General features: G+C 42.0%; 2 protein-coding genes across 8 annotated transcripts in view; one reads left to right on the top strand and one right to left on the bottom strand.

The window, feature by feature from the left end:
* Positions 1–12,239, top strand: part of si:ch211-15d5.11 (nuclear receptor coactivator 7) — an 87,629-nt gene extending 75,390 nt beyond the window's left edge. For all 6 annotated transcript variants that reach the window (XM_068006768.1, XM_068006769.1, XM_068006765.1 and 3 more), the window contains 5 exons: positions 1,924–2,046; positions 6,395–6,547; positions 6,645–6,740; positions 9,353–9,426; positions 11,260–12,239. In XM_068006768.1, the coding sequence (XP_067862869.1) occupies positions 1,924–2,046; positions 6,395–6,547; positions 6,645–6,740; positions 9,353–9,426; positions 11,260–11,395 (582 nt within the window). In that variant the 3' untranslated portion in view covers positions 11,396–12,239. The remainder of the gene's footprint in view (positions 1–1,923; positions 2,047–6,394; positions 6,548–6,644; positions 6,741–9,352; positions 9,427–11,259) is intronic.
* The window catches only part of selenon (selenoprotein N), a 30,504-nt gene continuing 16,257 nt past the window's right edge, over positions 8,162–22,408 (bottom strand). The window contains exons 11-13 of one of the 2 annotated variants that reach the window (XM_068006771.1): positions 21,664–21,765; positions 20,186–20,340; positions 8,162–10,416 (exon numbers count right to left, since the gene is read on the bottom strand). In XM_068006771.1, the coding sequence (XP_067862872.1) occupies positions 10,347–10,416; positions 20,186–20,340; positions 21,664–21,765 (327 nt within the window). In that variant the 3' untranslated portion in view covers positions 8,162–10,346. Of the gene's footprint in view, positions 10,417–19,945; positions 20,341–21,663; positions 21,766–22,408 lie in introns of both variants that reach the window. The other variant, XR_010967325.1, reaches the window with a different exon arrangement.

The raw sequence follows: 22,408 nt of genomic DNA, 5'->3' as shown, positions 1-22,408 counted from the left end.
TAAAAGCCTGGCGGCAAAATATAAAATCATTTACAAAGCAGATGGGGAGCATGGACCTTTTGTGCAGGTTAGTACTTGAAGAATGTTGACTAATTGGATAACTCCTTTTTTAATTATCACTGGAAATGAGTAAATAATATCCTTGCTTACCATCAATAATCACCTGTGTTCTTGTGCCATTTTGCAATTTATCAACACAATGTTTATCTCTCCTCGTGTTCCCTTCCGTTTCACGCGTATGATTATGTTCTTGGTTGAATGCCTGCTCTTGCTTTATTGAGATTTGTAAGAGATTATCTCAGACAAGCCTTGTACAGAAATCAATTGTGCACCCAGCCCCACAAGTTCACAACTAACTTGTTTGATCAATGAATGTATTCCAAATGTTATATTACTGATATAAGCTGATTTTCGTACCCCTCTGCCCTCTCCAGAAGGTGCTAATTCCTTGCTGTGGTACAAGTGGCAGATCCCCTTGCCAGTCATTCACATAAGACAAATCTCTGCATTGTTCTAAAAGTTCTGGCCTATTGTAAAGTTCTGCCCCTAAACAGGTATCCAGCAGTTGCTCTTTGCTTTTATCGTTCCTGGCTTTTTATTTTTTTTTAAAGTCATATGCTGTAGCCTTTTCCAGATGATGTAAACCCATATCCAACAATGTAATTTTTACAATAATAAAAACAGAAAAGGCTGGAGAAGCTCAGCAAGTCAGGCAGGAGAAAAAAAGTTAACGTTTCAGGTTGAAGACCTTTAGTCAAAGCCTGCAGTATCCACAGTATTTTGCTTTTGATTTAATGTAATTTTTACACTGGATTAATCACTGCATTTAAAAATAAATACAAATTAAATAACAAGCTTCATAGTTTAAGACACAGTTTATGAATGATTTAATAATGTGAAGTTAAATTCCAGTTGCTAATAGTTGCATTGCTTTGATATTTCCTGCAATAGAGGAAAATAAGGCCAGTGCAAGAGAACTTTTGGATAATTTTTCTCTGAGGAGAAAATAACAGATTCTGTATAGGTTGTAAACACCGAGTTAATGTGTCCAAATCTATTTCGAGGATACCTTTCCCCAGCACCACCCCAATTTTCTTTCTTCTGAGGGCGATGATTTGTGTTGAAATATTGATCCACAAGCAGCAGTGACCACCCATTGCCTTGCCCAAGTTGTTGTTCATGTGTAAGCCTAGATAGTGATTGGCAGACTATTCAACCATAAAGGGACATCATAGCTCAGGTGGATCCTAACCTTGTTTGACCCTCCCCCACACCTGCGTACTTCCAGCAGGGGGTCACTGAATAGCAATCAGGGAATGAACAGCTGGCTCTCTTCCCTCCCCCACCCTGATCCCAACCTAGGAACACTAAGGTTGAACACCTTGTTGAGACTCACCATCTAGGTTTGCACGTGAACAACAACCTCGATTGGCCAACTGAGCAGCCTAGGAATCAAACCTGGGCCCATCCTAGTTCATATGGCTCAGTACCATACTATGCAATGAATTTGCAAATGAATCATCGGACCAACACCAGAAGATGCATTCTGAAGACCTGCATGACTGACATTCATATTCTAAAGGTGAGCTCAGAATTCCCAAGTATTACAGATTGGACTGTGCCAAGAGTGGGGTGTCATATTGTGCAAGTCTTCAGAATGTATTCAACATGTAAATAAGTAAAAATAGACCTCCTCCCTTCCAGTGCTATTAGTCTGTGATGTAGTTTAGAATGTTTTTGCTTTGAACATTCTCTTCAAAGTAATTCAGAAAGGTGGGGGGGAGGAATAGTTCCAGTAATTGAAATAAAATTTCCATATTGGATATGGTACAAATGTAGGTTTGTGTCAATGCAAAGGTTAACAGTTTAATTCCATGTTACAGAATTAACTAGCTACTGACCTGTAATTATTTTCCTTTCCAGATTATAACAGTGGAGGATGACCCATTGAAAAACTGCAGTGATATCTTTGACTCAGAATTTGGGAATGTTGCACCTGTTCTTCAGGGGAAAAGCAACTTAATGGAATCTTTTCACGTTGAGAAGGTGAGGGGCAGTGGGATTACCCCTTGCTCTCATGCAGGTCCTTGCATACCTTTCCCAGACAGCACTATTCATGCCATTGCCATTTTACTGTAGAAGGAAACAAGATTGAACATAATTTTATTTTCTCAGAAACTAATAGTGAGAACCAAACTGGAGGGCTTTGGTTAAACCATAAATTACATAGAATTTACAGCATAGAAACAAGCCAATCGACCCAACAGGTCTATGCCGGTGTTTATGCTTCATATGAGCCTCCTCCTACCCTACTTCATCTCTCCTTACCGCATCCTTTTATTCCTTTCTCCCTCTTGCACTTATCCAGCTTCCCCTTAAATGCACCTGAGCTATTCACCTCAACCACTCCATGTTCAACATTCTCACCATTCTCTGGGTAAAGAAGTTTCTCCTGAATTCCTCATTAGACTGATTAGTGACCATCTTATATTTATGGCCCCCTGATTTGGCAGTGGATAAAGGAGTCAGAAGTTCCTTCAACTTGGATGTCTTGACTTCAAAGGGAACCGTTCAATAGAGACTGAGGATGGAACACTGAATGTCACCATGTGTGTGAGGTGAAGCTAGTGCAATCGATGTGATGGCTATATTGGGATAGGTAGGAATAAAACTGATAGGATAGTCCCACAAAGGAAAAGCAATGGAGGGATAAGCTGCTGCAGTTGTAGTTGCATAAGATTTGTCTGGTGAGACGCAAACAGGTTTAGAAATGGCAATGGTGAAGACACAGGGAAAGGGTGAGCTTTTTGAGGAGCAAGGTGATCGCAGTTTTGAAAGCAGGGTGAGTAATGCCTGAGGGGGCACAGTTGATGTCTGCAAGCATTGGGCTGAAGAGAGGTAGTTGAGGAACTGGGTTGGCAGAGTTTTGAGGCGGTGAGTGTCCTGGAGGGAGAGAGGCAATAATGCTTGATCTGGCAGTGGATAATTCGGGCATCGTGCACCCAAACCTGTAGCCCTCGAATTTTTAGTCTCAAAGCTGGGTGCTGTACCTAGTGAATCAGAGAATGGAGAACAGAGGGATCTGGCAGAAACAAGTACTGAAAGTGTTGGCAAGAGTTGCTGTTACTAGTAGTTGTAAGGTAGTGTGCAAGATTTCATTCCCTAATGGATAGGGTGAGCATAGATGGACATAATTTATAGCTTTTTTTTCCATTTTTATGCTTGAAAGTTGAGACCAAGCAGGTGTTGAGCAGATAAATCTGGGGCAGCAATGTCCTTTTTTCTCCTCTTCCCACTTCCCCATGAAATGAATTTAAAATCCTCATTTTTAAATCCCGTGACAGCCTTGCCACATCCTATTTCTGTACATCACCTCACCCACTTCTCTTTTCTGCCACCACCAGCCCCCCCCCACAATTTTGTAGTGGAGATTAATTTTTCTCGGCACTACTCTCCCGAGCCCCTTCCATAAACCCCTCTATCTCCACTTCTCTCATCATTCAGAAACCTTATTTTTAAAAATCCATCTCTTCAACCAAGCCTTTGATCACCTCTATTAACTCTTTTTATGTATCCATTCCTTCTTCTCTGAAGCATCTTGGATTCTTTTTCCATGCTAAAGGCTCTATGCGGTGGTTGATTCTTAGAGGAGAGGCAGTTGGGAGCAAGAGATGATGCTGGATGGCCTATTGTCTCTCCTTTTTTCCTCCCCTCCCCTATCCTTCCCCCCCCCCCCCCCAAATAAAAAGTAGATGGTAAAGGGGTGGAGGGAAATTGTGCAGAAGATGTGGACAGTCACAGAGTGGAAGTGATCAGATATGGCCTTATTGGTGATTGTGACTCTGGGGTGGCAAGGTCTTGCATGATGAGGTCTGTGGGTGGGTGCGCGGAGGTTTATCTGCAAGTTACAATTGTGAACAGAAAAATTGGGGGGGGGGGGGGGGTGCGTGCGGTGCAGTGCAGGCAAAGGAAATTCAGGTGTAAGGTGAAATAGTTGAGGATTGCATGGAATGTACAGCACAGAAACAGGCCATTCGGCCCTACAGGTCCATGCCGGTGTTTATGCTCGACACAAGCCTCCTTCCTCCCTACTTCATCTAACCCTATTAGCATATCCTTCTATTCCTTTCTCCGTCATGTGTTTATCTAGCTTCCCCTTAAATGCATCTATGCTATTCGCCTCAATCGCTGGTAGCGAGTTCAACTTTCTAACCACTCTCTGGGTTAAGAAGTTTCTCCTGAAAAGGATTAGGGGTCATTTGGTGTAGAAGGTAAGTGAGTAAACAAGGAGGAAGATTTCAGTGAGTAAGTCATTGGAGTATTGGGGACTTTGGAGGAGGGGCACTACCAATGCTACCCATTGTCTGCACCCTGAACTTTTGCCAAGAATTGGTCGGAAGTTCAATTTTCATCCACAGGGCCAGGCAAAGACTGACTGAAGTAAGTTGTTTTTGAGGTTTAGTGGGGTCATAGTTATTTTAATTTAGATGGGTCTTCCTGCCGCTGGCCTTAGCAAATCTGGCCTACTCTCGGGTTGCCACTGTTTTCAAAAGGCATTTGATAAGGTGCCACATAAAAGGATGTTGCCCAAGATAAGGGTTCATGGAGGTAATATATTAGCATGGATAGAGGATTGGTTAAAGGACAGAAAACAGGGATAAACTAAGGCTAGCAGGCTCTTACTAGCAGGGTGCCACAAAGATCGATGCTTGGGCCTCAGCTATTTATAATCTATATTAATGACTTAAATGAAAGGACCGAGTATAATGTATTCAAGTTTGCTGATGATACAAAGCTAGGTAGGAAAGGTAAGCTGTGAGGAGGACAGTCTGCAAAGGGATAGAGACAGGTTAAGTGAGTGGGCAAGAAGGTAGCAGATGGAGTATAATGTGGGGAAATGTGAGGTTATTCACTTTGGTAGGAAGAATAGAAAGAGAATATTTTTAAATGGTGAGAAACTATTAAATGTTGGTGTTCAGAGCTATTTGGGTGTCCATGTACACGAAACACAAAGTTAGCATGCAGGTACAGCAAGCAATTAGGAAGGCAAATGGCATGTTGGCCTTTATTGCAAGGGTTTGGAGTACAAAAGTAAGGAAGTCTTACTACAATTGTACAGGGCTTTGTTGAGACCTCACCTAGGGTACTGTGTACAGTTTTGGTCTCCTTATCTAAGGAAGGATATACTGTCCTTAGAGGCGGTGCAGCGAAGGTTCACTAGATTAATCCCTGGGATGAGAGGGCTGTCCTGTGAAGAGAGTTTGAGTAGAGTGGGCCTAAACTCTCGTTCAGAAGAATGAGAGGTGATCTAATTGAAACACATTATGAGGGGGCTTTACAGGATAGATGCTGAGAAGTTGTTTCCCATGGATGGAGAGTCTAGAACTAAGGGGCATAGTCGCAGGATAAGGGGTTGGCCATTTAAGACTGATTGAGGAGGAATTTCTTAACTGAGGGTTGTGAATCCTTGGAATTCTCTGCCCCAGAGGGCTGTGGTTGCTGAGTCGTTGAATATACTCAAGGCTGAGAGAGACAGATTTCTGGACTCTAGGGATATGGGGGATCAGGCAGGAAAGTGGAGTTGAGGTCGAAGATCAGCCATGATCTGATTGAATGGCGGAGCAGGCTCGAGGAGCCATGTGGCCTATTTCTGCACCTATTTCTTATGTTGTTTGCTGAAGATCCATGTGTCAGGAGCTGATAGCACTAGCTGTCCACTGAACTTAAATAAATGCTGCATTAAGCAAACTGAACACCGAGCAGCCCTGGGAATCAAAACCTTTTGCCATCTTGAGCACTGCTGCTGCTAACGAGATGCTTGTTAGTGCAATTTACAAAAATACCAAAGAAGCCTCTTTTATTGGAAATCTCTTCTGAGCAAAAATTCCCTCTAGTCAATTGCTGTTATCAAACAAGCTCTAGTAAAAGTACACATACTGGTCCTGATTGCTCGTACTATGTTCTGGTAAGATAACAGACTGGCAGATCTTATGACCTAATCCTCGTGCCGCTGTCTCTTGATACTTTGGTGTTGTTGTAAGCTGTACAAGACCTGAGATTAAACTTTTCTAAGGCTGATAGCCAGGAAAACCAAGTTTTTTACTGCTAGTGCCAGTGGAACTGTCCCCCAGCAAGTCCGTGCCTTCAGGAGAGATGGGGAGAATGTTGGAGACAAAATTGGCAGCTCTGCCCCAGTAGGAAAAATCTACAAATTTGCTCTTCATGCGGCTGAACATTGACAAATGCAAAATTAGCTTTGGCAAAGAAACTGTTCAGAAATTACTTCTATAATAATGGGAGCAACTAAGACTTCCACAAAACCTTTCTGCTTGGATGAATCCTGGTTAGATTGATAATGCCTTTATCTAGATTTCTCTCTTGCATTGCTTTGTAGATTTCAAAATACCTACCGCCTAGAACCGTGGGACATCCGTGGCTATTGGCATACAGCACATCTTTACATGGCTTTAGTCTGAAAACCCTGTATCGCAAAGTGGCCAACGCTGACTCGCCAGTGCTGCTGGTTTTAAAGGATGCGTATGGTCAGGTAAGGGAGGAGTCATTGGTGTTGTCGGAACATCTTCCTCTGCCACACCTCTCTAAGATGTAGCAGCAAATACTTAACCACCTTGTGTCAATTACAGGTGTTTGGTGCTTTGACTTCTCACCCCCCAAAACCGAGTGATCGTTTCTATGGGACAGGAGAAACCTTTCTATACACCTTTAGTCTTGATTTTAAGGTATGTTTGGCATATAGTAACCAAATCTTTATGCTCAGAGCAGCATAACTTGATCATAAGCTCCAATCTTACTATCTACAATCTTCCTTATGAACAATTTGAATATCATAATGGAAACCTGGATTTCCTTTTTTTTTCCCCCTCTCCCTTAAAGGCTTTGCCTCCTTGCTGGGTGTGGTCTGAAGAGTGCTGGCAGCCTGTAGTACTGCACCCAAATGGCAATTAAAAAAAAAATGTGCTCAAGCTTGGATGGTAGTTGATGGCAGGCTATTTAATGATGGGGGACATCATAACTGAGCCCACTGTGTTTCCTCCAGCTGTTAGGTGAGAACTGACACATCACGCTGCTCTCTGATTACCAGTGGAGATTGAGTAGCTGAAACAGTGAGATTGGAGCTTATGTTCAAGTTATGCTGCTCTGAGCATAAATACAGCATGAAAATCACAACAAACGCATAATGTATATAACATGAGAGCTGTTATAAATGACATTTCTGATCAAGTGAGGTATATTGTTCAAATGGGCTTGAAATCTGTGGAGCTGTCTTTTTATTTAAAAGCAATAATAAATCATTTATGTTTTTGAATTTAAATGTCTCTCCAAATGAATCATATCTGAAAGATGATATAATGAAACCCAGGAAGGAGGGGTTATGATTATCTTGGGTTTATACTAAGTTTTATATGGAAATTACTTCAATAGCAGTGTACAACTGGTAGTTGTATAAACAGCTTTACAACAACTACTTGCGTTTATAATATCTTTTTAATATAGTAAAACATCCCAAGGTGCTTCACAAGTGTAATCAGACAAAAATTAACAGAGCCAAAGAAGCAGACATTAGGACAGGTGACCAAAAGCTTGGTCAAAGGTAGGTTTTAAGGAACGTCTTAAAGGAGAGAGAGGCAGAGAGATTTAGGGAGGGAATTCCAGCTGAAGGCATGGCCACCAATGGTGGGCTGAGAGAAGTCGGGGATGCAGAAGAGGCCAGAAATGGAGGAGTGCAGAGATCTCGGCGGCTTGTAGGGCTGGAGGAGGTTACAGAGGTCGGGAGGGGCGAGGCCATGGGGGCATTTGAACACACGGATGAGAATTTTAAATTCGAGGCATTGGTGGACCGAGAGCCATTGTCAGTCGGGCAAGCAGAGGGGTGATGGGTGAACGGGACTTGGTGCTAGTTAGGATACGGGCAGCAGAGTTCTGGGATGAGTTCAAGTTTATGGACCTTGCACCATAAAAGGCCCTTTTATTATTTACTAAGGGGGTCTGGGGAATGCTGTTTGGTGACCTGTGATCTCTGTGCACCACTCTACTCCCATTATTTTACCTGGTGTTCCTGTTTGAAAATCAGAGGCTTGCTGCTCCCATCATATTAAAAAGTAGGGAAATCTGGTTCCATGCTTTTCTTTCCCCTTTAAACAAGGACCCAGCGGCAACTCATGAAAATCAGTTCCTCCATTGCTGCCGGAGCAGGGAAGGACCGGTCATTGTATATCAGTGTAGCTGACTGGGTCGGAGAAACCAAGTGTCTGTCAATTGCAATCTTCCAACACAAGTCTCCGAGGCATGTCTTCCAGAGTAAGTGGGCTGTTTGGACTTGATTTGATAGCTGCTTTTTGGTCAGTTTTCCACTTGTGCATCACTACGTTTAGTTTCATTATTTTGTAGGTGAAGGATCAGAATAAAATGATCAAAACAAATTTAAAGTGCCACAATTCAGACAACCTTTTGGTTTCGAACAGCACGAACCGACTTGGGAGCACAAAAAAAAAGCTGTAAATGTAGAATTCTTAAGTGCTGAGAACGTACAGAAAACCTGTGATTTCTCTTTACAGACTAACAGTCCTGACAGAGTCTACATGCAAAAATATTAACATCTTTCTTTGCATATACTTATCAACCTGTGTCTTTCCAATATTGTGCTTTTATTTAAAACTGATTTGTCCATTTCTAACAAAAACACAATGCTGGAGTTGCACAGCGGGTCATTCTATCTCCATGAAGGAGAAGGCCGGTTCACCTTTCAGGTGCAAGGCCCTTTCTGTTCTGAGGAAGGGTAATACGCTAAACTTTAACCTGTCTCTTTAAAAATGCTGACTGACCTGTGTACTTCCAGCACTTTGCTTTTATTTCAGATTTTTTATTTATTTATTTATGCATGCATGCTGTTTGTGATCTTAAAATTTATGCCTTCTAGTTATCAACTCATTGACCAGTGGACACATTTTTCTCCATTTACCTTATCAAAATGCATCATAATTTTGAACACCTCCATTAGATCTCCTGTTAATCTTCTCTCTTCTAATGAATCCCTGTTTCTCTAGTCTCCTCATGACTAAAGCATCTCATCTCTGGTAGCATAATGAATCTCTTCTACACCCTCTCCCCAGCCTTGACATCCTTCCTAAAGTAAGGCACCAAAACTCTACACCATTCGAGCTGTGACCTAACCAATGATTGTATAGGTTTAGCACTACATCTTTGCGCTGCGTACCCTGATCAGAAAACCTAGGATCCTATATGTATTCAAGATTATCTGATTCTTGTTTCCTTCCAAATAACCAGTTTATTTTTTGTTTGAGCAGATGCTGATTTGTAAATGTTTTTCCAGATTTTCCAATGGACTGGAGAGAATTCTTTCTTCATAAAAGGAAGTTTGGACTCACTAGCAATAGGAGGAGGAAGGTATGTTTTCATAAAAGGAACTCTATACCTTTTGTTGGGGTGGGGCAGGGGGAGATAACTTCGTCTTGGTTCAAAAAGTGCCTGCAGCTCAAAAAAAAAGTAGAAAGCTTCAGGATCCAAACACTTCCCACTCAATACACCAGGCACTTCTCTATCATCTAGATCCTAACACAAATTAACTTACTATTTTATCTAAACGGGAAAAACATTTGCCACTCTCCTTTCTAAACAGGGAATGGTTGTTTTCAGATCAACAACTTTTGTAATCAAATGAAGTCAACAGATTTAAAACAAATTCTGAACTTTTGAAAATTGCATTTTAAATACATGCTCCTCTTAACATTTGTACATTGTCTGATTTTAATTCCTCCACATTTGAATTGTGTAAACATTCTCCAATAAGCTATTCACAAAGTTAAAAGCAAAAAAGGTGCAAAAATTATTTATTCTTGTATTAGCCTTCTCTCTTTCAATGATGTTTTACATTTTACCTATACTGTAAAGTAGTCAGAACCCTTTGAACACTAACCATAACTGAAGACCTTTATAATATTCTGCAGAGATTTTGGTTAGTCATAGAATTTATAGCGCAGAAACTGGCCTTTCAGCCCAACTGGTCTATGCTGGTGTTTATGCTCCACATGAGCCTCCTCCCACCCCTCTTCATCTCACCCTATCAGCATAACCTTCCATTCCTTTCTCCCTCATGTGTTTATCTAGCTTCCCCTCAGTTGCTACAAATAGTGTAATATTGATGCCCAGTCCACACTCTGGCACAGTTTTATCTTCTGCCATTTGAGAAGGTGGTTGTTTTTGATGTGTGCAGGCAGTGTTCTTCCTACATCTGCCTGAGTCGGTTTATGACTGCAGGTGCTGCATTTTTCAATCTGAATGAAGAATATCCAATCTTAAAGCCGATTTTAATATGTGTGGGTTGAGTCAAAGCGGAAGGAGAGCCTAGGTAGCATTCCTTTTGATTGGAGTAATCTCCTGTTTAATGTGGAAAAAATATATATTTAGATAACCTTTTGGCCTAAGTTCAGAATTTTTGAAAATTGTATTTTAAATCCACGTTAATAGTGATTGTACAGGTCAGTTACAGCTCTGGTGAAGAATAGTGGTTAAAATGGAGCAGTCTCCATGTAACCTGTCACCACAAATCTGAAGCTGTTCCATTTTTGAACACAAGGGACAAAGTGTTGTCTCAGCAAATATTCCTATTAATTGCTTCCTTTTAAAGTGAAAGTGTTTATTGCTGTCTCTCCATTCTGAATGTTCTGCCTTTTCACTTATCACTGTCTGGCACAGGCACAATGGGCTCAATAGCCTCTTTCTGTGCTGTAATTTGTACGATCCTGTTCAGGACACCACTAGAATGGGGCACCTGGAAAAGAGCGGCCCACGTTCCCCATTCATATCCCAGTTGTGGAATTTCCCCACACGTGCACTTCCTACCTGCAGGCTGTATTTAACCAACAAACACACAAGGGATGAAAGAAGTCAGTCAGTAAAATTGTCTCTCCCTAAACACTTTGAATATTTTTATGATGTAGAATACACCTCCCCTTAACTATGGGGACTCTGCTCAACTATTCCATCATTTAAATACTTTTTTTTTGCCGCTGATAAATTTTGCCAGCCCTGATCAATCTATTGATTAGTGCTGGAATGTGAATGCACACGTGCAAGGAGCCAACACCTGGAAACAGCAGAAGGAGATACCTTTTCTAACTTATGTTAAATATATTTCTAAACTCGACTGACCGTGAAACCTTTTCAAGAATGATGGATTCCTCTGTGTTGAACTCTAAAGTTTGTGTCTCTTCTATTAAGTGGACATTTTGGTTTATGGTTGGATGAAGATCTCAATCATGGAAGAAGCAACCCCTGTACGACATTTAACAACGTCGTTCTATCCACAAACGAAGATTTTAAGGTGCAGGATCTTGAAGTGTGGACATTCCGATAACTGTTGTCATGTCCTGCGTCTAACTGCTGATGTGCATTCTTGAAAATGTTACTGATAAATGCATGAGATGAGAGCTCTGAGCCGATTTCAGATTAAAGGACAGGACTTCCCAGTACCACTTTATACTGGGTGCAGCATCATGTCTGCAGCTGGGCATATTAATTTAGTGAGGACGACTGCATGAGCCAAGAAAGTAACAAATTAACTGCTAGTGAGAGCAGATGCAACGTTGTTGTCAATGGTAGCTCAGGGCTTCCTTAAATTGTATTTATCTTTTCAGTCACTTGAAAGATGGTTGTGCACTGCCAATGTAAATGAGGTTGCAGTCTTAAATAGTGTTCATGAATTATTAGCCTGCTGCTGGAATATTCAGCCACATCTAGTAAAGTCTGCTCACTTGCAATTCTGATGTAATCCAATTGAAGTATGGGGAGGAGCAAGTTTACCCACTCGCAATTTACTTCTGACTTGTCACTACGCACCTGTATATCAGTCTTGTTACATGTCAATTTGGCCCCGAGGGGCTTTTTTTAATCTATCCCAACCTGCTGCGTACAATGGGATGCTACTGCATGTTTATTACGTGGCCTTAAAATCTCATGCTGCTACCTATGAGAACTGGCATGTGTTTGCTTTGAGGATTATTAAATATTTATGGTATAAGTGTTTGTTCATGTGTGTAGTGAAGCTATTAGCTTAAGTTCATCGTAAAAGCCTTGCTGGTGTCATAAATAGATCACATTGTATTGTTAATGGTGATATCTAAAACATGTCATAGTATTTTTAATGTTATGAATCATGATACTAGCAGAAAAATAAACTTCTAGCACTCTTAAATGTACAATGACCCCATGTGTATTTTAATTGGGTTATCCTGATCGTAGCTGAGGCAGCAGTAGGAGTACTACCACATATCTTAGTGGGAAGGTGGTGAAGGGGCAGGTGTTGTTTCCTGTGCTTTCACGGGAAGGTGTCATGGAGAGGGGGGAGAATGGTGCACATTAAATTTTTTTTGAACATTTCTGTTTTAATTATAAAAATATTGGAGATGAGTAAAAAGGCTGTTTGACAGTGACGAACCATCCAATTGAGTAATGAAGAGTCTGTTCGCTCTCCCATTGGCTGTGAAGGTGGTGCACAGTGTGGAAGGGTGTGTTGGGCGACCAATGACTGGAGGATGGAGGCGGTTGAAGGCAGGAGGTCCACCAGTGCTTCCTTTTTTCCTCAACCGAGGATTCCCCTCCATTTGTCGTTAACAGGGCCCTCAACCGTGTCCCGTCCTAGTCCCCGCACTTCGGCCCTCACCCCTTCCCTCCCAGAACCATGATCGGGTCCCCCCTTGTCCTAATCTTCCACCATTTCCAACGCAATCCCACTACCAAACACATCTTCCCCTCCCCTTTCAGCATTCCAAAAGGACCGCTCCCTCCGTGACACCCTGGTCTACTCTTCAACACCCGCTCTCCTCCCCACGGCACCTTCCCGTGCAGGAAAAATAACACCCTACTCCTTCACCACCTCCCTTCCCACTGTCCAGGGCCCCAAACACTCCTTCCTTTAGAATACTGTATTTGCCACTCACAATGCAGTTTCCTTTACATCAGGAAGACCAAATGCAGATTGGGGGATCGCTTTGAACACCTCCGCTCTGTCCGCAAGGGTGACCCTGCTCTGCCGATCGCTTGCCATTTTAATTCCCCCCTCCCCCTCACACTCCGGCCTCTTTGTCTTCGGCCACTTACACTGTTCCAATGAAACTCGACGTAAGCTCGAGAATCAGCACCTCATCTTTCGTTTAGGCACTTTACAACCTTCCGGATTCAACATTGGTCGCAGTAACTTCAGATCATAACCACTGCTGCTGCTTTTTTGGACAGTAAGTGCTGGTAATGGTTCTGCTGTTGCCATTTAGAGCTACCCCTGACCAATCTTTTGTTTCTTAACCTGTCCCATTACCACCCTCCTTACCTTGCACCATCATCCCCTTGGTCATTTAATCACTCGTGCCCTCCAACCTTTCCTTCTCTCTTTCCCTCCCCGCCCCCCTTTCCCTGGCTCTGTACTTGCTTAAAAACTTTAACTCTTAACATCTTCCAGTTCTGACGAAAGGTCTTTGACCTGAAACGTTTCTTTATCCACAGGTGCTGCCTGACTTGCTGAGCTTCTCTTGCATTTTCTGTGTCTATTTCAGATCTCCAGCATCTGCAGTATTTTGCTTTTGATTGAGGTCATTTGATGTAACTTCCAGGCATATGTCCAACCAGAGTTGGAAACCATGCCCCTCTCCCTCATGCCATAACAGTTGGAGATGGGCCTGACCAGACACTCTTTGCACACTTGAGGATCATAACAGTCTCGTTTCCAGTTTTGATTTGATTAGGTTTGCACATCCTTTCATCAGCTGGCTTTTGCACTCCAACACATGCAACAGATATAATCGTAGCAAATGTCACCACTGTACCCTATTACATACTCTTCCTTACAATGGAGGTGGCCAGGGCCGTTAATGCCAATTCAACTAATTGGTGCAAGGTCACTCAATGTTACAAAATGTTTAATAACTAGTAAACAATTTTACAACACCAAGTTATAGTCCAGCAATTTTATTTTAAATTCACAAGCTTTCGGAGATTTTCTCCTTCCTCAGGCAAATGTTTTCTCCTTCCTCAGGCAAACATTTGCCTGAGGAAGGAGAAAATCTCCGAAAGCTTGTGAATTTAAAATAAAATTGCTGGACTATAACTTGGTGTTGTAAAATTGTTTACAATTGTCAACCCCAGTCCATCACCGGCATCTCCACATAATAACTAGTAGGTCTGGCAAGGTAGGAAAGCTGGCAACACCTTCCAAGGATGCACCTAACTGAGCATCCACTTCCCCATCGATACTTGTTTATATACACCTATGCTTGTCAGTGGGCTCAACTGAGGTGGAAAATAGGACAAAGCAGGGCTTCAGATCATTACCAACTCATTTACATACCAGTCCCATATTAGGGTGGGTATTTCCACTAAAAATAGCAATGCAGGTGCAAAATGGACAGGGATCCACTCAAGTACTGCCCGAAGACACACGATAGCCAGGCATCTTACTGCAAAAATATGATCCCAACGACACCACTAAAGAAATAACGTAACAAATCAGTGATGAATTATTCTGTAAATACGTTCTCCATAGATCGTCTGTGTTCTCAGAAACCAAGCTTTCAGTGTTACCCTCAGAGTACGAGGCAGAAATCCACATAAGACCTGAACTACATTGTTCTGATCCCTTGGCTTGTAGTCCAATCACAGGGAGGCAAATTACCAGTAAAGACATAATTCAATAATTCAAACCCATCGCAAAACAATTAAACATTTCTTTACTTCAAAAGTGAATGTTGCAGCAGTTTTTTTTTTAAAGTGGTGTTGCCCAGGGCACCAGGAGAACTCCCTGCCGTTTTTCAAATAGTGCCACAGGGTCTTTTAAGTCCATCTAAACTGGCTGATGTTTAACATCTTAAAAATGGCACCACCAACAACGTAGCACTCCCTCAGTTCTGCACTGAAGTCTCAGCCTAGATTGTATGCTCAAGTCCTGGATTAAGGCCTGAATCAACAAACTGTTGACTCGCAGGCAAGTGTGACCAACTGAGCCAACTTCACACTTGGCCAGAACCATCAGGCCCAATGTTATATTAACTTACAATCGCGCATTTGGAAGGACAAATTCCATGACCTGATTGTACTGTTGGGTGATTTTTGCACTTCAAGTGGACGAAATGTAACAATTTCACACATCCACCATAAACTTTACTGAAATCCCGACAATCTCATAAATCCATAACAAACACTTAAAATATTTTTTAAAAATTTATTACAAATTCCAAATGACATGCTTGCTAATTATCATGACAAATGAGACAACTACGATCTTCATCCATGGGTCAAAACTGAAGATGAGTACACTTTGTGTTTAAAAGAACAGTACAGCCTCAGAATGGTAGAAATAAAACTACTAATGGGTCCATAAAGCTGGGAGCTGCACATTATTGACTGTGGTTATGGTATAATTATATTACTGCTGCTTCAGAGAGAGCCCAAAGAACTGTAAAGTTAATTGGTACAGTCTTTCAATTGGTAGAAATGTAGAAGACATTTCATGCTCCAGTATAATTTAAAAATAAATCATGGTAGGTACAGCACAGGAGGAGGCCATTCTGCCCATCGTGTCTGTGCTGGCTCTTTGAAAGAGCAATTAATATACATTAATATTTCAGGTTACAAAAACAAAATCCATGGAGTGTTGGAACTCTGGTACACACTTGAAAATCTCCAAACACAACCAGCATCCAATCTGTGCCAGTCCTGCTGATCTAGGAATTGGAGAGATGCTTTTCCACAGTGAGCAAGAGCAAAACCAAAAGCACTTCCTAATACATTTAAAATTCCTCCCTCTCCTCAGGACTATTCTGAGCTGGAAGAAACCACCAAAATACAGCTTTCGAACGCAGAAATGAAAGAATGCAGCCATTTTGTTGAGGCTATACTGTTCTTCTCTAGCATGGTGGTCCTATTTGGCACATACAGAGTCAGGCTGCCAAGGGTGGCATCATTAACACAAGAGACGGGACCAGTCATTTTCATGAACGGCAGAGGATACAAGTCTTTTTGGCCATCAATTCAAATTAAAATCATCGAGCCTCCTGTACGCTAATCTGTTTTGGGGCTTTTTATGCTTCTAAAGTAACACTTTGGTACCTCCTGACTGACCTCATTTTTCTTCCATTTGGGGCCATTCAATGCAAACAAATAAGAACACCACATCAAAAGGCCTTTGAAGTTAAAATCTAGATACCAGAAGACAAACACAGTTAATTCAGTGAAGGTCGGGATGAGGCAATCATTTCTGAAGAGCAACGAACTGACATCAGGCTAAACCCAGTCCTTTCCCAGGCTTTGAGGCCAAGCCTTCACAAAATGCAGCTCCTCAGAAAAAAAGGACCCATACCACCCTCGACCACTGCTCATCTCGTCTAACTCATGTTATATATATATATATATATATATAGTACACACAGGCCTAGATTTTCCAACAGGCGTTATTTTAACGCATTTTGTCTCACCACTAGCATTTAAATAATGCCGATTGGAAAATCCAGGCTATAAATGTATAAAAATGTACAAAAAGTCAAACCTACATACATTGATCTGCTTCCTTACTACTATAAATATATTGTAGAGTTGATAAAATAGAGCTTTAAATAGAGAAACAATCGATCGCGTTTTGCATAGGTACAGCATTGGGATAGTCAGATTTCAGCTGCGACTGGTACATATTATTTGGAGCACGTGTCAAATGGCTATCTGCAGATCACATCCTATGGCTTGATGCACTGTTACATTTGCCATATTAAAAATAGCTGTTCAGGCTTTCCAAGAGAGACTGACTGCGCTTTTATATTTGCACCTGGTACTTCATCCAGTTCCAGGACAGCGATGTCTACCCATTGCTCTCCCGCTTTCATACCCCACGTTAGCAGCTGGACTGCTTCGGCTGGCTGGGCTCCGTTTTTATATGGAGCCACACGGAGGGCCAATGCACAGGGCCAGTACCACGTGCTTACATTACTAAAACCCAATCCCTCATCCCTACAGTAGAATCCACATCGGTGTGTTGTACAATGCTGTGGGGATAAAGGAGCCGATGGCCATACAACAGAGTGTAAAAATGCCCACAGGAACGTGAGCCAATGACCCATTTTTACATGAAAGTGTCAAGTGCGGTGAAATAAAATGTCTTCAAAATACTATCCATGAGCAGAGAACAGGCTCCCTAGGGAGACGATGGAAGCACTCAGTATTGATTAATTCACATGCAAATTAGGTAAGATTTCTTTCAGAAAATAACATTTTGGGATACAGTATGTGAGTAATTTGAGACAGGATGTGTGGTAAGTGTAGCACGCTTGGGAGGAAAAAGGTGACTTTTGACCTATGGTTCCCAAAACTCTCCACCACTGGGGTTTTCATCGCTTTATATCTGGGTCTGTTGTAGACTAATTGATAGAGATTGATTGCTGTGATTAGTCAACAACTCCATTATCGTTGTACCTTGCGACTACCAGGATGGTAGAAGGCAAACTAGGTGGACCGTGGTCTTTTTGAGTCTGGTAATTCCTATGTTCCTAAGATAATGAAATGTAAATCTTATTTCAAGACGGGGTAGACAATTCTCACCATCGAATCATTCAGCACAGAAGGTGGCCATTCAGCCCATCGTGCTTGTGTCGGCTCTTAGAGCTACCCCAATTAGTCCTACTCCCCCGCTCTTTTCCCAAAGCCCTGCAAATTTTTCCTTTTCAAGTAAATATCCAATTCCCTTTTGAAAGTTACTACTGAATCTGCTTCCTCCACCCTTTCGTAAAAAAAGAAATTCTCATTTCCCCTCTGGTTCTTTTGCCAATTACCATAAATCTGTGTCCTCTGGTTACCGACCCTCCTGCCATTGAAAACAGTTTCTCCTTATTTATTCTATCAAAACCCTTCATGATTTTGAACATTTCTCAAGATGAAAATAATGCTGTAACAGGGTTTTTAAATTAATGCAAGAGATTCTAACATCAGAACTCGATGCTTTTTGCAGCAAATGAGCATTCCTCAGCACAAAGGCTCCATCTCTTATCTACGTAACCAGCATAACGAATTTCTGAAATTAAAAAGTTGTGGGTCTGCAGGTTTTAAAGCAGGTGTACAGGATTTCAGATAAAGACAGGAACCATCTCCTTCCACGGAGTCATGTTACGGTTTATTGTGTTCATTTCATGTCCTTATCACAGGAAATGGGAGGTTGCTGTGAAGTGTAGTCTCTGACCTTGGGGTGGGGGAGGGGTGGCCTGCTCCTTAAAGGGATAGATCAAAAAATAAAAGCAGCTTCACGCCAACAGACTTTCCAACTTGCCCTTATTGCTAAAGAACCAGCCGCATTTTTTAAAACATACATGTACTCTTATTACTGAGTTTATTGGCAGATTTTTCACTAGAACGGAGGCTTGGAGGAGCTTGAATAGAGGGGTTCAAAATTATAATTTGTTTTAATAAGGAAAATAGGGAAAAGCCCATGTCCATTAGTCCGTGAGTTGATAACTAGAGGGGATGAGTTTAAGATCATCACCAAGAGGATGAAGTGAGAGGTCAAAAGAAATATGTTTTTGACAGAGAGGGACGTTTCTTCATGGAATGTCCTACCAGAAAGTGATGAAAACAGAGTTCATAACAGCTTTTAAGAGGAAAGTAGAAAAATATTTGAAAAAGAAAATTGTAACAGGGCAGGGAAATGGGGATAAGTGGATGACTCTTTTCAGAGAGCCAGTACAGTGATGATGGGCTGAATTACCTCCTTCTGTGCTGTACAATTCTATGATTTTTCATCAAACAAAATAAATAACGGGTTTCTGATACCCATGGCTTCTATGAGCGTACAGCAGATCCTGTATCACATATGTGCTATATTCCTGGAGGTATGCAGTGCATCGTGTGTCCCAGATTCACTATATTGTGTGTCTTCGGCACTTATCTGAATCTTCACCTTCATAAAAGTGGCAAAACCTATCTCTTGAGACCATGTCTGGCCACCTTCTCCTAATCTTCTCCCAATTCCTGCCCCCTGTCCCACTTTGCAAATCAAGCTTGGAAGTTTTGCTACAGTGAAGGCAATGCATAGATGTAATTCAATGTGAAAAGTTTGAATCTTCACAATGAGGAATAACACTCCCTCTTCAAACAAGGAGCAGACAATTAATGAGATCAAAAATGGCTTGGGCAAGGGAAATCATTCAAATCTCTTTAGGCGTTTTTATATTATAGGAGTGCAGCTGATGGGAGATGCACAGGGCTCCCTGCACCAGTTGCACTTCATGGTCTAAGACCTCAGACTTTAAGAACCAATGGCATTGTAAACCCATGATAACGTGGGTCTGGAAACACACCCTCAGATTAAGGAAGCCGATTTCACAAAAGTGAATGGGAGGGGGTGGGGAGAGTCCCACATTGGTACGCTTTCAGCAACTGGGTCTTTCCATTCCACAGCGGAGCCCAGCACTACATAAAAGGGAGAGCGACACACAGGGGTCACTGTCCTTATAGATAGGAATAGTCCAAATATGAAATGTATAGAAGTGCCTCATTATGCTCTGGTGCCTATCAGTAACTGGAGGAGAAAAGCAGCCCATCAATCTTTACCAGGAACGAGGGGTGGAAATGTAGGACAATATTCATAAAATAATCCAAAATATTAAAAAAACACAATTGAATTTTCTCTCCCCGATTATAAATGGGGTTAGAGGAGAGAGATAAAACCCACCAATGCTATGAATGACATGTTCCCAAATCAAGCTCTAAAATCACATTAGATATGGCTTCAGATACACCAGTCGTGGTTCAGGACTGTTCAGACTACTAATGCTCACTGGTACCTCCCCCCAAAGTAATAACTAATTGATCTATTCCTTTTCAGTAATTAATACAGAACCGTACTCAAGAGGATATAGTGTGATGGAAGGATATTCATCACCTCTCTTTGCATCACAGACGCCATACGAATGAAAACAGTCCATTTCGGGGAAGGTTTTCAATAAGCAGATGTTATCCTCGGTGAGGCTTTGTGAAATCCAGGCAGCTGCATTCTCTGTGCGATGTGTAGTGAACAGTATAAAACCAAACAACAAAACGGTCGAAATGTGCAGGGGCGGAACAGTGAGATAGGTCAGAGTTTCATTCAGCTAGATTTTCCGTTAGTTAGGACGGTACAAACCGTTTTGCCATTTCCAACCCTTCCTTCAAAAATGTGACGTAAGCTGCAGCTGAGGGGTCCTCGAAACGTGATGAAATAGTGAAGAGACCTCCATCCATCTCCTCGGGCTTCATTGAAGTGATGTCCAGGAAGTAATTTGCATTGATGTGGTGAATCTGCCAATAATAATCATAAGTCATCGTCCAAATACAATTGACCACAACATTGATCACTCTTTCAGCTGTGATTCCCAATCAGGTAACCACTTAAAACATGAACACAATTATAAAATACCTCTGAAATGGTGCACGTTTGGACAGCTATATAAACCAATGTTTTCTTACGCTCATGAAGGTGAGGGATGTTAGTGCTGGGAAATTACATATTACACAGAATTTACAGCACAGAAACAGGCCATTCAGCCCAACAGGTCTATGCTGGTGTTTATGCTCCACACGAGCCTCCTCCCACCCTACTTCATCTCACCCTATCAACATATCCTTCTATTCCTTTCCCCCTCATGTACTTATCTAGCTTCCCTTTAAATGAACCTATGCTATTCGCCTCAACCACTCCATGTAGTAGCAAATTCCACATTCTCACCACTCTCCTGAATTCTTTATTGTATTTATTAGTGACTGTCTTGTATTTATGACCCCTAGTTCTGGTCTCCCCCACAACTGGAAGCATCCTCTCTACGTCTACCCTATCTAACCCCTCCATAATTTTATCATCAGATCACCTCTCAGTTCTCTTTTCTAGAGAAAAGAGCTCCAGCCCGTTCAGTCTTTCCTGATATTCCTCTGTATTCCACGGTCTTACCCATTATGAAAGAATGCTGTTAATTCCCCTGTTTGACACTTGCCACGGGTGTCCCCTGCTCTGATGATAGTTTACAGGTGCACACTTCCCATTCCAGGCACCCGGTGTCAGCATCAGGCACTCACAGGTCAGATATAGCACAGCCAAATGCAGAGTAAAGCTCCCTCTATCCTAACCTAAGAGCAGCCTCTATTTTCTAGGCTCACACATGAAGATTGGGCACCAAGGGACTACAGGGCTGCATGGCAATAATGCATCGAGTCAACACCTTCAGGAGATGATGGGGAAAACAATGAAGAGGGGAGGGATTCATTAAAAAGAGAGCACCTCTTATTTCCACGTCAGGTGGCTTCTGAAGAGTGAGCTGGCTGTCGCAAGGAACTACAAAAGGAACTACTATAGAATATCAATGCAGTGACTGAATATCACGACACAGACAGTTTTATACTTCACTTTCCCTGGTGTGACTGCCACTCCCAAGTATAAACTGTTTGATGACCATTTTAAATGTTTAGATATTTTTCAAAAAGGTTATTCATCAAAGAGAGTCCTTGATATTTTTTTCTCCCCTCAGTGAAGAGATAATGGAATTCAATGGCCCTGGATCGAAACACTCACAAAATAAACCCAATTACCAGCCCAGCTTTGAACTGACCACGACAGTTTACAGGACTTACCACCGTGCCATTTGGTAAAGCTATTATCATCTCAACAGGAAAGTTGTAGTGTTCTAAATGCAGGCTGGCTAACCGGGCATGCCCTTCATTTTCTTGGTTTCTCTGTGGAGGATAAGCACATCAAATCCTCAAACCCGCAACACGTTTACGTCCACCTATAAGAAGTTCCATCGCAAAACATGACCCTCCTCCACCTCATGCACTGACTGTCCAATTAAACATCAAAAAGTCAGGAGGAAAACTTCCCGTAGGCAGCTTTGGGGCTGAACTCACATCGAGTGTGTTAGCGCATTTGTATGAAATCTGCTACGTAAACAAAGCCATTTGCCCATTTTAAATGGCGCCTTCGTTAGAATTGAGGACACAGGAATTTCATACAGACATGATCGTTACTGATATCGCGCACACAGTGATTTCGTGCCATGTTATCCTTGAGGGCAGGTCTTACTGGGTGGTCCTGTGGTACAGCAGGACGTAGAGACATGTTGCACCACAGTGTGATTCAGCTTGTGTCCATGTCCACCGTCTCCCAAACGAGTTCGCAGCTCAATGGAGAAGGGAGAGGGGTGGGGGTGGGGGAGACACCAAGCAGAAAAACCTGGTGCCTCCCTACAGGGGATAAAATGAGGTGGGGGAGGCAGTCGACCTAGACTGCTCTCACACATCTGTTAATCCCTGTTGTAAAGCGACACTAATGGAACAATCATCTGCCTTTTTTTTAGGCACAGAATGAGGTGTGATTTGA

Source organism: Heptranchias perlo, chromosome 26 (assembly GCF_035084215.1).
Source record: "Heptranchias perlo isolate sHepPer1 chromosome 26, sHepPer1.hap1, whole genome shotgun sequence".
Lineage (NCBI taxonomy): Eukaryota > Metazoa > Chordata > Chondrichthyes > Hexanchiformes > Hexanchidae > Heptranchias > Heptranchias perlo.
The sequence above is the reverse complement of the archived record's forward strand: the minus strand, read 5'-3'. Positions and strand labels throughout refer to the sequence as shown.